The sequence below is a fragment of the Talaromyces proteolyticus genome (genome assembly GCF_021365285.1).
Source record: "Talaromyces proteolyticus strain PMI_201 chromosome Unknown BGW36scaffold_2, whole genome shotgun sequence".
NCBI lineage: Eukaryota > Fungi > Ascomycota > Eurotiomycetes > Eurotiales > Trichocomaceae > Talaromyces > Talaromyces proteolyticus.
In genome coordinates this window covers 1,244,724-1,256,767 of record NW_025764278.1, presented here as the reverse complement: position 1 = coordinate 1,256,767, position 12,044 = coordinate 1,244,724, and the positions used below count along the sequence as shown (strand labels likewise).

The window sequence follows — 12,044 nt, the reverse complement described above, 5'->3', positions numbered from 1 at the left end:
AGAGAGGCATCGTGAGCATTACATAATTGCTGACAAAGTAATCACCAAACACGATCTCGTGATACTATTTTGCGCCGTAAATCCACATGCACCAATCAGCCTGGCAGACACGGCGCGATGTGGCCTGATATATACGGGCGCGCTCCCGGATAACTCGGGGCACCGCTGACTAAGTGGTGTCGTTGTGATTGTGCAGGGCTTACATCATGGAGGTAATCAATGCTTAGCTTTGCCCAATGCGTCCCTTGGCTGGCATGGCTATTCGGAAAAATCGCCGCCGTGCGATAAATCACAGTTGCGGAACTTGGGAGATGTGGAGTTCGCCTGTTGTTGGCTTGATGTGGACTGGGCTGGCTGTTCGGTGGAGGGGTTATGACGCAGAGGACTCCGAGTGACCGGTGTATATATAGCAGGTACACATCCCCAACGCCATTAGAGAGCTTTAGCATAAAATAACACTTTCTTTGGTAAAAGCTTCAGTGTACATCCTTCCTCCTTAACAATTCCTTGAATCGCATTTAATAATCCGTGTCAAAATGCCCGTCACCGTCCCCTCTGCAGACTCCCTCCACGACCTCTTCAGCCTCAAAGGCAAGGTCGTGGTGGTAACCGGCGCATCCGGCCCTCGCGGCATGGGCATCGAAGCAGCACGAGGCTGCGCTGAAATGGGCGCCAACATCGCCCTGACATACTCGTCTCGCCCCGAGGGCGGCGAGCGCAATGCCAAAGAACTAGCTGAGAAACACGGCATCAAAGCCAAAGCCTACAAATGCAATATCAGCAAGTGGGAAGATGTACAGCAGCTCGTCGCTGATGTGATCAAGGACTTTGGCCAAATCGATGGCTTCATCGCCAATGCCGGTCGTACCGCCGACTCGGGCATTCTCGAGGGCTCGGTCCAGGCTTGGGAGGAGGTCATCCAAACCGATCTGACAGGTACATTCCACTGTGCCAAGGCTGTCGGTCCGCATTTCAAGGAGCGTGGCAAGGGCAGTTTGGTCATCACGGCCAGTATGTCGGGCCACATCGCCAACTTTCCGCAGGAACAGACCTCGTATAATGTTGCCAAGGCTGGATGTATTCATTTCACAAAGTCGTTGGCCAACGAATGGCGGGATTTCGCACGTGTGAACTCGATTTCACCAGGTTATATTGATACTGGACTTTCCGACTTTGTGGCGCAGGATATTCAGGATCTTTGGAACTCGATGATTCCTTTGGGACGAAACGGTCAGGCGAAGGAGTTGAAGGGGGCGTATGTTTATTTGATCAGCGATGCTAGTTCATACACGACCGGGGCGGATATTATCATTGATGGCGGTTATACTGTACGATAAACATTTATCAAATAGCGATAGTAAGTAGCAAATTGTATGGCATGGATAATTAATTGATACTCAAAACTCAATATTTTGCTATGATAACATAATCACCAGAAAACTCCCCATCCCCTGCAACACCAGAGCCATGCGTTTCGATCGAGAACAATGGAAAACCCCGATAACAGCCCCAATCAACACTCCTGGAGGAGATAATAGTTAGCTAGGATTCAGATATAAAATACTTTCAGTGACATACCAAGAAACCCTCCACCATAGCTTGATAAACTGTGGCTGTGGCCTTGAGCCGAAAACTCAAAGCGCAACTATTTGAGCAATCTCTGAGCCACTTGACGGGGAGTTTCGACGACGTGAACTAGCCGGTCATGCATATAGACCTCAATCGACATACCTCTACCATCCACCAAGATAGTGCCGCGACTACCTTGCTCATCCGGCACTTCACGGAAAAGGTAGAACTTGAACTCTGGCTCCAGCTCCATTTCATGCAGTACCTGCCCTATAATCTCGATCTGATGTGGCATGGCCACAGTAATGCCGGGGTGAGACGGGCGAGGGTGAGTCGGATGAGGGACATGGTCACCTTGGGCTGTGTTGGGATCCCGACCTCCCTGGCTAGGAGGAAGTTCGAAGACGGAACACCAAACAATACAGTGCGTCTCGTGAGGACCAGTAGGGAAGAAACCGTCTTTAAATTCGTCGTACCAACCTTTCACCTCTTCCATCTTCGCACGAGCGTTTCTGCGCGCTGCGTCACGATCGCCGAGGAGATCGCCAGCGCAGCAGGGAGTGATGCTGCACATTATAGCTGCGTGGCCAGAAACGATCACCACGATCGTGGAGCCGTTGACATAGCGTGCTCCCAAGGCTTTAGGCTCAAAGTTGAGATTGAACATACAAAAGCGGCACTCGTTGATTTGGACCTCGATGGCCTGGCCTAGGTTGAGAATTTCGTGGCAGCGGGATACCATCTTGCTTGATGGTGATTTGTGTGGTTTTGCCAACAGTGAGTAGATGAGAAGGTGAGTAGGTGAAGGATGGATAGGCATCATTATAACCGTTTGACATCTGCGCAGGATTTCAGATTGTTGAAACAAAAAGCTGTGGGATTCTTCCCCGACAAGTCAATCGGCTGGGCAACTGTCGGGTGATTTTGACAACAAACAAATATTTCAGGCGTGAATATCCTCAACATATCAATTCACAGAGCTCCGGAATATTCTTTATATTTTCTTTCTTGTGAATAGTTTCAGGCAGTAGAAATGTCATACTAAAGAATATCTCATTTGAATTTAAAATAATAGAGCTATTCACACAGTCAGGCTTAACTATGGGCAACCCATTCTTATATCAACATATTGTTTAGTTGGAAATCCTTGGTAGGATCTAAGAGGAAAACTCACCATACTTTCTCTGTAACTTTATACTGATGAAATATAGTATAATTTGAAATTGACTGTATGTACTATTTCACAGTAGATGTGAAGCATGGTTGTATGCTAGTATAGACTAGCGCTAGGGCTATTTGCTAATTGCAGAGCAGATCGTCTTCTAAGCAAGCCTTGCATATCTGAACGAAATTTAATATCTATCTTCTAATATGAATGATATTATTCGGTATCCGTTTCTCCATGTTAGAGATGATTCATGGTCACTTGAAGTCAATCTGTTTCTTCCACTACGGTTAGCCCACGGGATACTTTGACCATATCTATAGTAGCAAAGAATAAATGAGATGTATATACATCGGTTTGAGTGTTAACTATAGTGATACTAGTAGTCAAAATATTTAAATAATTAAATAACTGATATTAGTTTCATACATATATGGGCTGTCAAAATTAGGTATATGGGGACTATGAAGCTTAAGACTACATCGCTTCTAGCTAGTCTGGGAGACAGAAAAAGACATTATTAATAACAAGAATATTAATATATGCCAGATCGCCATAAGTTGCATATTATCAATTGTTATTGATGGAATTAATCTATTTCCTGCTGGCTTTTGCTGGAATGTACGATCTTAATGCATGGCGGCCGCCGTCTGATTGGCCATATATATGTAGTCTATACAACTATCAAGTGATTAATTGATGCCATTGTAGCTATTAAAAAGTCAGTAGGCAGCCGAATAATTATTCTCCAACACTAACGTCCAAGCAGCTCTTCCCAAAAATATTTAATATTTAATATTCTATTAACGCGCACGTGCCGAAACCTCGGTTAAAAAACGGCGAAAAAAAGGCAAGACAAGGCGATCTTTTCTCTGCGCGGATCGTATTCCCCACCGTACCTTGTTGTGCAGTTCTAGATGATTTCAGGATCGACACCATTATGATCGCGCTTAATTCTACTTGTGGAAATACCGAGGCTCATCATTGACCCGGCTAGCGCCATCTCATCCCTCTACCAAACCCAGCTTCTCCATACATGTGTAGCTGCATGTAGCTAGCTCCTGCGGGGTAGAAATATACAAATTATATAAACTATTAATTACGTCGCGCCCTCTTTCTTTTCATCGTCTAATGTTCAGTATTTGCTAATTTCATCGCCATGGACTCCGCTATCAAAACCCTGCAGCAGCACGCTGCTAGCATCCAGGAGCAAATTGCTCCTCACATCACTCCTCTGCTGGAGAAGCTGCCCCCGTCAGTGCAGAACGCCATTACATCAACAACCACGCGCAATATTATCGCCTTTGTCGTTGCCTGGAACGTTTTGAAGTCCTTCAACGGCCTTTTGTCAAGCTTTGTCCTCAATAACTGGACTTCCGACAAGTGGGATTGGCCACGCGAGGTGGTTTTGATCACCGGTGGATGCAGTGGAATCGGCAAATATGTCGTCGAGAAGCTGGCCCGGAGGGGTATCAAGGTCGTTATCGTCGATATCCAGGAGCCACAGGCTAAATTACGTATGCCGGCACTTTGAACTTACACACTTCTGAACACCACTGACCGGGAATATAGCTGCCAATGTCTACTTTTACAAGGGCGATGTCACTTCCACGGACAGCGTCAAGGCAGTCGGTGCCAAAATCCGCAAGGAGCACGGTGACCCGACGGTGCTGATCAACAATGCCGGAATTGGTCACGAAGGACCTATCCTCGACAAGCCCGAGGGAGTTATCCGCAAAGTGTTCGAAGTCAACACCCTGTCTCACTGGTGGACTGTCAAAGAGTTCTTGCCGGCTATGATAAAGCGCAACCACGGACACATCATCACCATTGCTAGCGCCGCTAGCTTTTTGGGTCTCGGCGAAATGACTGATTACAGCTGCAGCAAGGCCAGTGCTTTGTCGTTCCATGAAGGTCTCACACAGGAGATTCGCTTGTGGTATAAAGCTAAGAAAGTTCGCACAAGGTATGTTCCTTCTTTTGATCATCTGAAAATATGAGTGGTTGCTAATCGTGAACGGAAATAGTATCATCCACCCCATCTGGGTCAAGACACCCCTCATCAAGCCCATCACCGATTCCGGTGTCAAGTTCCGCCAACCCATTTTGGAAGTTGAAGAAGTCGGAGACGTTATTACCAAACACATTCTGTCTGGTAACAGCGGTCAAGTCATCATTCCCAAGAGTATCAGAAATGCCGGCCTTGTCCGCGCCCTACCCAACTGGATTCAAGAAATTATCCGTAATATTGCTTCCGCTGATCTGAAGAAGATTCGCGAAGCTCAGGACGCGGCTTTGGCGGCAGAACAAAAATCTGGCAAATCTTAATTCGTATTTGTATGATTAAGCTGATGTGTATGTAACTTTTGCTTGTGGATAGAGATTTTCTGATAAACTGAACCATATGATGATACCTATATATATTAAAATTTCTGTCTACTATCTACATCCATTCAAAATCCCGAAACCCGAATTTTTAGAACACCTGTATCTCGTGCTCTAGGCTAGCAAGAACAAATGAGGCCGATCCATGCACACTGTTAAATAATAGCGGCTGCGTGACATAGTACTATATAAGTTAGCAAACAACATCAAAATGAAAGTGAAATGGTAATACCTCGTATGTTGCTGATGAATTCAGACTGCACACTGACACAGTCCCATTCCAGTCCAATGTGCCATTTTGATTCTTCACCACGAACGTGTTAGTCAGATACGCGTACGCCTTATCTGCAGTGTTCTTATATCTTTGATCTGACGATCGCAGATACCCTAGTCTGATGCCCTTGTATAATCCATACACAAACATAGCACTCCCGCTAGATTCGATATAATTCCCCTCACGCTCCGGGAAGTTCAACGCCTGCCACCACGCCCCGGACACAGGGTCGGCCGCCTTGACAATCCCATTCGCAATCGCAACGAACCGCGCGTGGACGTGTTCCCATTGGGTAGAGAGGCACTCAAAGCCGTTTATCTCTAGCCAGTCCACCAGCGCCATGAAATACCAACCTAACGCGCGATCCCATACAACTGGACTCGCGCCGGTTGCCGGATTCGCCCAAACGGCGGTTTTCGAGGCGTCGTAGCCGTGGAACAGCAGACCAGTGGAGTTGTCAAAGCAGTGGGCCCAGAGAAGATCGAGTTGGTAGATTATGTCGTCTGTCGTTTTATTTGTGACAGTGGGGTTGAAGAAGGTGGTGTAGAGAGAGTAGAATGACGCGTACGAGTACATGCCGTCCAGGTAGCTCCAGTTAGGGTACGTGAAATACCACAACCCGCCTGCTATATTGTCAGCAAAGAAATTGAGCATGTTAGCATCGGGTTGGGAGATATATACTATATTGATTTTCTGGTTGCAGGTCAATCGACCGTCTCAATGCATCTAACGCGGATTTAACAGTCTTGTTATCATGATCGCCGGTGTAATCTAGTAACAATCCCCGGCCAAGTGAAAGGCGATCTAGGGGGAATAATGTATCTTGAGACGCGTTGAGAAGCCTGCCTACAATACTCTGGGTGCCCTTTTCGACATAAGATCGATAATCCAGCTCGGTGCAACGGGACAACGGTGAATCTAATACTCGTAGCAGCGCCGTCTGCACAATCCCGATTTGCAAGAAAATGGAGGATTGGGTCTCTGCGGGAGCAATACCCTGGCCGCGCGAGATGATACTATCGGCCATCCATGTTGAATAGGGGCGGTGTGAACAGGAGGGATTATTAATCTTGTTATTACTGTCCTTCAAAGCGGTGACCGCGCTGGACATAGCCAGCCATTGGAGAGGTTTCATTGTTCCTGCTGTTAAACACAATTGACAAGACACAAGATAGAAGTTGGTATAGGTCACGAATTCATATATGTACTGATGAGGATGAGATGTGGAAGAGATGTAAAACGCGCCGAAGTTATTCCGGTTCTTGTCCAAATGATCGACAGTCGAACTAGGAAAGCTAGCTGGCCAATCAGAGACCTCGGATTTACTCCTCCAATTCTCCCCAATTCGGTGCTGTGTTGATACATACATTAATAATTATCGTATGCTCTGCGACACATGTAATTCAAAACCGTAATCATACTATCCAAGTCGTATCTGCAAAAATGCCAATATTCGGGTCCTGCACTGAGGGAGCGCTGATTCTTGATAATCCATGCATCCAGAAAATGTTGCGCTCAGCTTCGGATACTGTCATTTTCTATGAATAAATTTAATAGAAGGACATATCCCCGCTAATAATGCGTGGGGTCTGAAACCGACGTAATCATCACGTTAGCCAGCTTGCGATCCAGTCTGATGGGTAACCGAGGACCTTGAGCGACTAATATCGAACCATGTGAACGGGTTCGCCGCGTTGAAAATTACAATCCAGGCGAAGGAATGTGTTGAAAGTCACACACTCCTACTTCTCCCTCCTATTGAAGCAAGAAGCCCGAACTTGGTGGTTGCTCACATGAAGCATAGATAAATGCTGATCCAGATTATCGCCGGGACGCAGAAGCTGATAAAGAGGATCGGAGTTGACAGCGGGGCTGGTCGTTGGGCAACTTTGAATTCCATGGGGGGTGCTTTCTGTTCTGTAGGTTGCGGTTTATCTAATAATGAAAGGTTGGTATCTGTTTCCTCAGACATGTGTCGCTTTTGATAGTATGTTTTTCCTTGCTTGCTAATATCCAAGATGGTACGAAGGTGGAGAAGGAAAAGTATGTGGAGCCAAAACAAAGTCGGATTTAAAATGTTCGGGCCGCAGATTTGGCCCGTCAGCGCTCGGAATCCGAAGCATGGAAACTGATAACAAATGGGCTAGTATTGTTGCTTGCGAGGGACGTTTATCTTCCACCGTTTCTCCTTTCCAACGTGCACTACCGTTGCTACTACTCTGAACTCATATTGAGACTCATCCTATGCGGATCGGATAACACAATCCAAGACTCACGCGGACTCCATTGCGATGCTGATATGAAGGTGTTGCTTATCAATAGCTCGGATGAGACTGGCCCGTTTTAGTCTAATCCGCTATATACCAGGGTGTTATGATATAGTAACCAGTTGATAGGTTTGACATTCTTCTTAAATTATTAACGCAATGTATTCTGTTAAATAAAGAAGGATTTTCACTATTGACTTTTTATTATTATTACTGACAATGACCGCCAAACGAACCATTCACATTACCGGCTACTCGGACGGGCAGCCTTGGCTCAACCCTTGCTGTCGCCTTTCACAACGCTGGATGGCGTGTCTTCGCATCAGCTCACAAAATTTCCAGACTGAAACAAGTTCAAGCCGCTGGTATCGGGACTATCCAGTTGGACTACCTCCGACGAATCAATTGCAAGTAGCATTTCTCAAAACTCAGACCTCACGGACGGATCTCTCGATGCGTTGCTGAACAATGCTGGTGCCGGATATTCCATGCCGCTCATGGATCTAGACATAGCAGAAGCACGCAAACCGTTCGATCTCAACGTCTTTTCTCTGATTAGAGTGACACATGCCTTCTTTCCTCTTCTAGTCAAGTCAACGCTTGGCGAGATGGTTGTTAACAATACTGCATGTTCATCGTAAATTACTGGAGCGCTGCCTTTTGCAGGGGGAGCAATGCCTCCAAAGCAGCAGCAGCTAGCATCACAGAAGTCTTACGCTTGGAGTTTGGCCCGTTCTGTATTGAGGTGATAAACCTAATGATGGGGTCTGTACGCTGCCATAAAGTATTTTCGTACTCCACATATCATAACACAGACTAATCCATTTATATAAAATAAAGTAAGTGAAATTGGCTAAGCCGAAACCGAATAGATGTAAGAAACAAGTTAAACAATTCTATCATGATGCTGTAGAAAGATTATCATTGAGGAGACAACGTCTTCACACCGGTTCTAGATGGTTGTCGCTTCAAATCAGGTCTAGAGCATAAAACTCAATTGCCGTATTGACAGCGCAGTTTAAAAGGTTTAGGAATTCGTGTAAATTACGAGTCCAAAGCGATCAATTATCAACCGCTCGGCTTAAAGACCTACTTGTCATAACCAAAGCCAAATTCTGCAACATTTGACACCTTTGTCAATACCATCAGCATAAATTTCTATACCCAATCACAATAGAGCAATTCCGCGGGGTTCAATCCTATTTTAGAGAATGATTGTCGACATTTCGGATTTCGGATGAATCGAATCTCACAATTCCGGTACCGGCTACCCCAATTTGTCGCTCAATAATTTCTATTCGTCAAGTCGAAGTGTGTTTACAATGCATATGTGAGTCATTTATCACTATGTACAGTATTACAAATCCTCATGTTTGCACGGTTTGCATGGTGTGAATGGCTAAGGAATAAGAAGTGGATCCTGCAAATTACCCCAATGACTATTATTTAATATCGGCCGAAACGCGTCGTCATCTGAGATTATGATTTGGAACATCATACATCCATGTCATTTAGGAATAGAATCGCACGTCAAGAACCTCTTCCCATAGACCAAGCAAAACAATTCAGCCTCGGTAAAATGGAACCCAACTTCTCGCCGCGAGCTGGAACTCCTCACTCCAGCAGGACTGAGCTAATCATTGGTGGGTTGAGAACATATGTTTACGGGATAGAAGAAATTGAAAAGGCGGGATACCAAGATGTTGCTGTCCTATATCTTGCCCACGGTCGTACAAGAACCTACAGGGATATGGAGATGACGGCCTATGAGATTTTACATCAGTACCGGAATACGCAAGGACAGAAGAAAGCAGGTCTGATTGCTGTGGCATTTGATATGCGGAATCATGGAGAGAGAGTGGTATGTTCACTTCCAAATCCTTTTACTTTTGTCCCAGACCTAGTATCCATGATACACTCAATATCTCATGATGCTCACTTGCCTGATAGGTTACTCCAAAGTCAAATCAAGCATGGACCAACGGGAATGTAACACATGCGTAAGAAATGGCATGGATCTCTGCATTCTCAAAGTTGTGCTAAAATATCTCTTCTAGACAGGACATGATTGGTGCAGTATCTGGCTCTGCACAGGACATTGAACTTCTTATCAATTACCTCCCAACTTATCTTCCACAGTTTGACAAATTTTATAACGTTGTGTCCGGTGTTTCCCTTGGCGGGCACACTTCCTGGCGCGTAGGAACAGACGCAAACAGCAAATTGCAAGGTCTTGCTATAGTAATCGGCTCCCCAAATCTGACGGGCCTTTTACTTTCGCGACTGGGAGTAAAGATTGGTGAACTTTCCGTGCCGGAAGATGAGCTATACACGGTACCCTATGACAAGCTTTCTCCAGTGTTGACAGAAGAGCAACGCCGTCGGTGGCCTCGTGCGCTAAGCGAATTGATCGCTGAGTTGGATAGAAATACAGCGGAGAAGTTTCCACGAAATGTGCCGACCTATATTTTGAATGGGAAACTAGACCCATTGGTACCTGACCGGTTCACAAAAGCATGGGTTGCTAAACGTAGAGATGAGGGTTATGCCAACATCGACTATTTTGTCCAGGAAAACACCGGCCATACCTGCACCGATGTTATGGTGGATAACATTGCCCAGTGGCTAGTCAAGTTGTTTTCCATTTAACCATTTCACTTTCCTTACACCCTATGAGACGTGTGATATGGATGCGCCCTTAATTAGAACATGTTAGAAATGTGACTGTTGCGATTCGTTAGAAAATACGCAACATTATCCGTTGCGCCATTTTTGGAATGGTGGTTATAAATATGGCAGGATTTTGTTATCTACCCCGCCTTCTCATATAGCACAATGAAAGCCAGGCAGCATATTTTATAATTTCTATAAATGTCAGTTACGGTTCAGTTAAAGTTCATTTTTTTATTTTGTAAATAATAAAACCGAGACTTGCAAAGCGTGAAATAGCCATTCTGATTATACGTCCATCAACCATGCGCATTCGAGACTTGGGATATTCTCCCGGCCAACTCCAGCCTGGTCCTCAAAATTCTATACTTGATGTTAAAGGTAGCTCAGTTCCCGATAACCCACCTATTACGCACCGTTTTCAACGAATCGGAACGTTCTAATGTGTTTGTAGGAGTCCGAGTTGGGCAAACCACCATACATGAGGGTCAAGACATCCACACGGGGGTCACGGTGATTTTGCCACGGGGTCCGGATGAGATCCGACAGAAACCTTGCTATGCAGCAATACATAAACTAAATGGAATGGGGGAATTGACTGGAGGTCATCAAATAGAAGAATTCGGGAGCTTCAACACGGTTTGTTTTTCTCATTCATACTCATTCTATCCATTAATTTTTAAAATAAATGGTACCGGGAGGAATACGATTGCTGAAGGAATATTCAGCCAATTGCGATAACCAACTCGATCAGTATAGGCAAGGTCTATGATGCCATCTATAGCTGGATGTTTGACCTCGCAAAACAAAACCAAGAAAGCTTCGAAGAAACCTTTCGAAATATCGGAATCCCTGTAGTCGGTGAGACACTCGACTGTGTTCTCAATGATGTAACCAAATCTGCGGTTGAAAAGTCTCATGTTTACCAGGCAATTGAATCAGCTCTTTCAGACCCGCCGCTGCCGGTGCTTGAGGGCTCCTACGGCGGTGGTACGGGAATGCGATGCCATGGGTACAAAGGTGGCACGGGGACATCCTCTCGGATTGTCCCAGGAAGGAGTGACGATGAGACATTCACAGTTGGGGTATTGGTTCAGGCAAATTATGGCCATCAGAGAGATCTTCAAATTGGAGGAGTACCTGTCGGACGAATCCTGTCAGAAAAAAAGCCTACCGAGCCCGTGTCCAGTAAATTCGGGGAGGGAAGCATTATTATTGTTATTATGTATTTTGAACACAATTTATTCTAAGTTTATATTCAAGATAACAAGCTAACAAATCACAGGACGGACGCCCCCCTCCTTCCACACCAGTTACGTCGCGTTGCCCAAAGGGCCACTGCCGGTTTGTCCCAAGTTACTGGGCACGGTGCTGGCAGAACTTATTCAGGCGACATTTTTCTAGCCGTCTCAACTGGTAATATTCCTGACGATAGCCTAGACACAGGATTGCCTGGGTATCTTCCAACTGTCGAGACCTTCAACATACAGTCAATCAAGAACGAATGCATTGACAGTTTTTTCTATGCGGCGGCAGAGGCAACGGAGGAAGCTATTCTCAATGCACTGGTTGGGGCTAGAGATGGGCTTACCGGCTTTATGGGACATAGAGCTGAAGGGTTACCTGTTGATCGTGTCAAGGAATTGTTGGAAACTTATCGTGTCAAAATATAGCGCGAACGCGTCTAGTGTTTCATGTTTTTTCATAGAGACCC

At 45.5% G+C, this 12,044-nt stretch overlaps 8 protein-coding genes across 8 annotated transcripts; 5 read left to right on the top strand and 3 right to left on the bottom strand.

Annotated features, from left to right (window-relative positions):
- Positions 1-55: 55 nt before the first annotated feature.
- On the bottom strand, positions 56-827 carry BGW36DRAFT_87643 (uncharacterized protein). Its single transcript, XM_046222663.1, has 2 exons — positions 723-827; positions 56-530 (listed from the first exon to the last, which is right to left on the bottom strand). The coding sequence occupies exon 2, from the start codon at positions 447-449 to the stop codon at positions 96-98; it is 354 nt and encodes a 117-aa protein (XP_046076524.1). The 5' UTR covers positions 450-530; positions 723-827; the 3' UTR covers positions 56-95.
- On the top strand, positions 537-1,337 carry BGW36DRAFT_288528 (putative sorbitol/xylulose reductase Sou1-like protein; the record flags this gene model as incomplete). The annotated part of the gene is made up of 1 exon (XM_046210585.1): positions 537-1,337. One exon carries the CDS (start codon positions 537-539, stop codon positions 1,335-1,337), a length of 801 nt encoding a protein of 266 aa, XP_046076523.1.
- A 154-nt stretch (positions 1,338-1,491) lies between these two features.
- Positions 1,492-2,620, bottom strand: BGW36DRAFT_87641 (uncharacterized protein). Its single transcript, XM_046222662.1, has one exon. It carries the CDS (start codon positions 2,390-2,392, stop codon positions 1,646-1,648), a length of 747 nt encoding a protein of 248 aa, XP_046076522.1. The 5' UTR covers positions 2,393-2,620; the 3' UTR covers positions 1,492-1,645.
- Positions 2,621-3,651: 1,031 nt separating this feature from the next.
- Positions 3,652-5,169, top strand: BGW36DRAFT_457757 (putative short-chain dehydrogenase/reductase 2). Its single transcript, XM_046221990.1, has 3 exons — positions 3,652-4,251; positions 4,307-4,700; positions 4,762-5,169. Exons 1-3 carry the CDS (start codon positions 3,894-3,896, stop codon positions 5,060-5,062), a joined length of 1,053 nt encoding a protein of 350 aa, XP_046076521.1. The 5' UTR covers positions 3,652-3,893; the 3' UTR covers positions 5,063-5,169.
- Positions 5,170-5,210: 41 nt separating this feature from the next.
- On the bottom strand, positions 5,211-6,420 carry BGW36DRAFT_393822 (putative cell wall glycosyl hydrolase YteR; the record flags this gene model as incomplete). The annotated part of the gene is made up of 3 exons (XM_046217849.1): positions 5,211-5,303; positions 5,352-6,016; positions 6,075-6,420. The coding sequence occupies 3 exons, from the start codon at positions 6,418-6,420 to the stop codon at positions 5,211-5,213; spliced, it is 1,104 nt and encodes a 367-aa protein (XP_046076520.1).
- A 1,605-nt stretch (positions 6,421-8,025) lies between these two features.
- BGW36DRAFT_267892 (uncharacterized protein) lies at positions 8,026-8,432 on the top strand (the record flags this gene model as incomplete). The annotated part of the gene is given in 2 exon segments (XM_046210133.1): positions 8,026-8,297; positions 8,312-8,432. Coding segments are annotated over 2 exon segments (393 nt in total), but the record flags the coding sequence as incomplete, so codon positions are not given.
- Positions 8,433-8,985: 553 nt separating this feature from the next.
- BGW36DRAFT_369428 (Alpha/Beta hydrolase protein) lies at positions 8,986-10,513 on the top strand. Its single transcript, XM_046215135.1, has 3 exons — positions 8,986-9,521; positions 9,611-9,660; positions 9,718-10,513. The coding sequence occupies exons 1-3, from the start codon at positions 9,165-9,167 to the stop codon at positions 10,307-10,309; spliced, it is 999 nt and encodes a 332-aa protein (XP_046076518.1). The 5' UTR covers positions 8,986-9,164; the 3' UTR covers positions 10,310-10,513.
- A 122-nt stretch (positions 10,514-10,635) lies between these two features.
- Positions 10,636-12,003, top strand: BGW36DRAFT_423061 (peptidase family S58-domain-containing protein; the record flags this gene model as incomplete). Its single annotated transcript, XM_046219785.1, has 4 exons — positions 10,636-10,711; positions 10,785-10,969; positions 11,059-11,555; positions 11,616-12,003. The coding sequence occupies 4 exons, from the start codon at positions 10,636-10,638 to the stop codon at positions 12,001-12,003; spliced, it is 1,146 nt and encodes a 381-aa protein (XP_046076517.1).
- Positions 12,004-12,044: the final 41 nt, after the last annotated feature.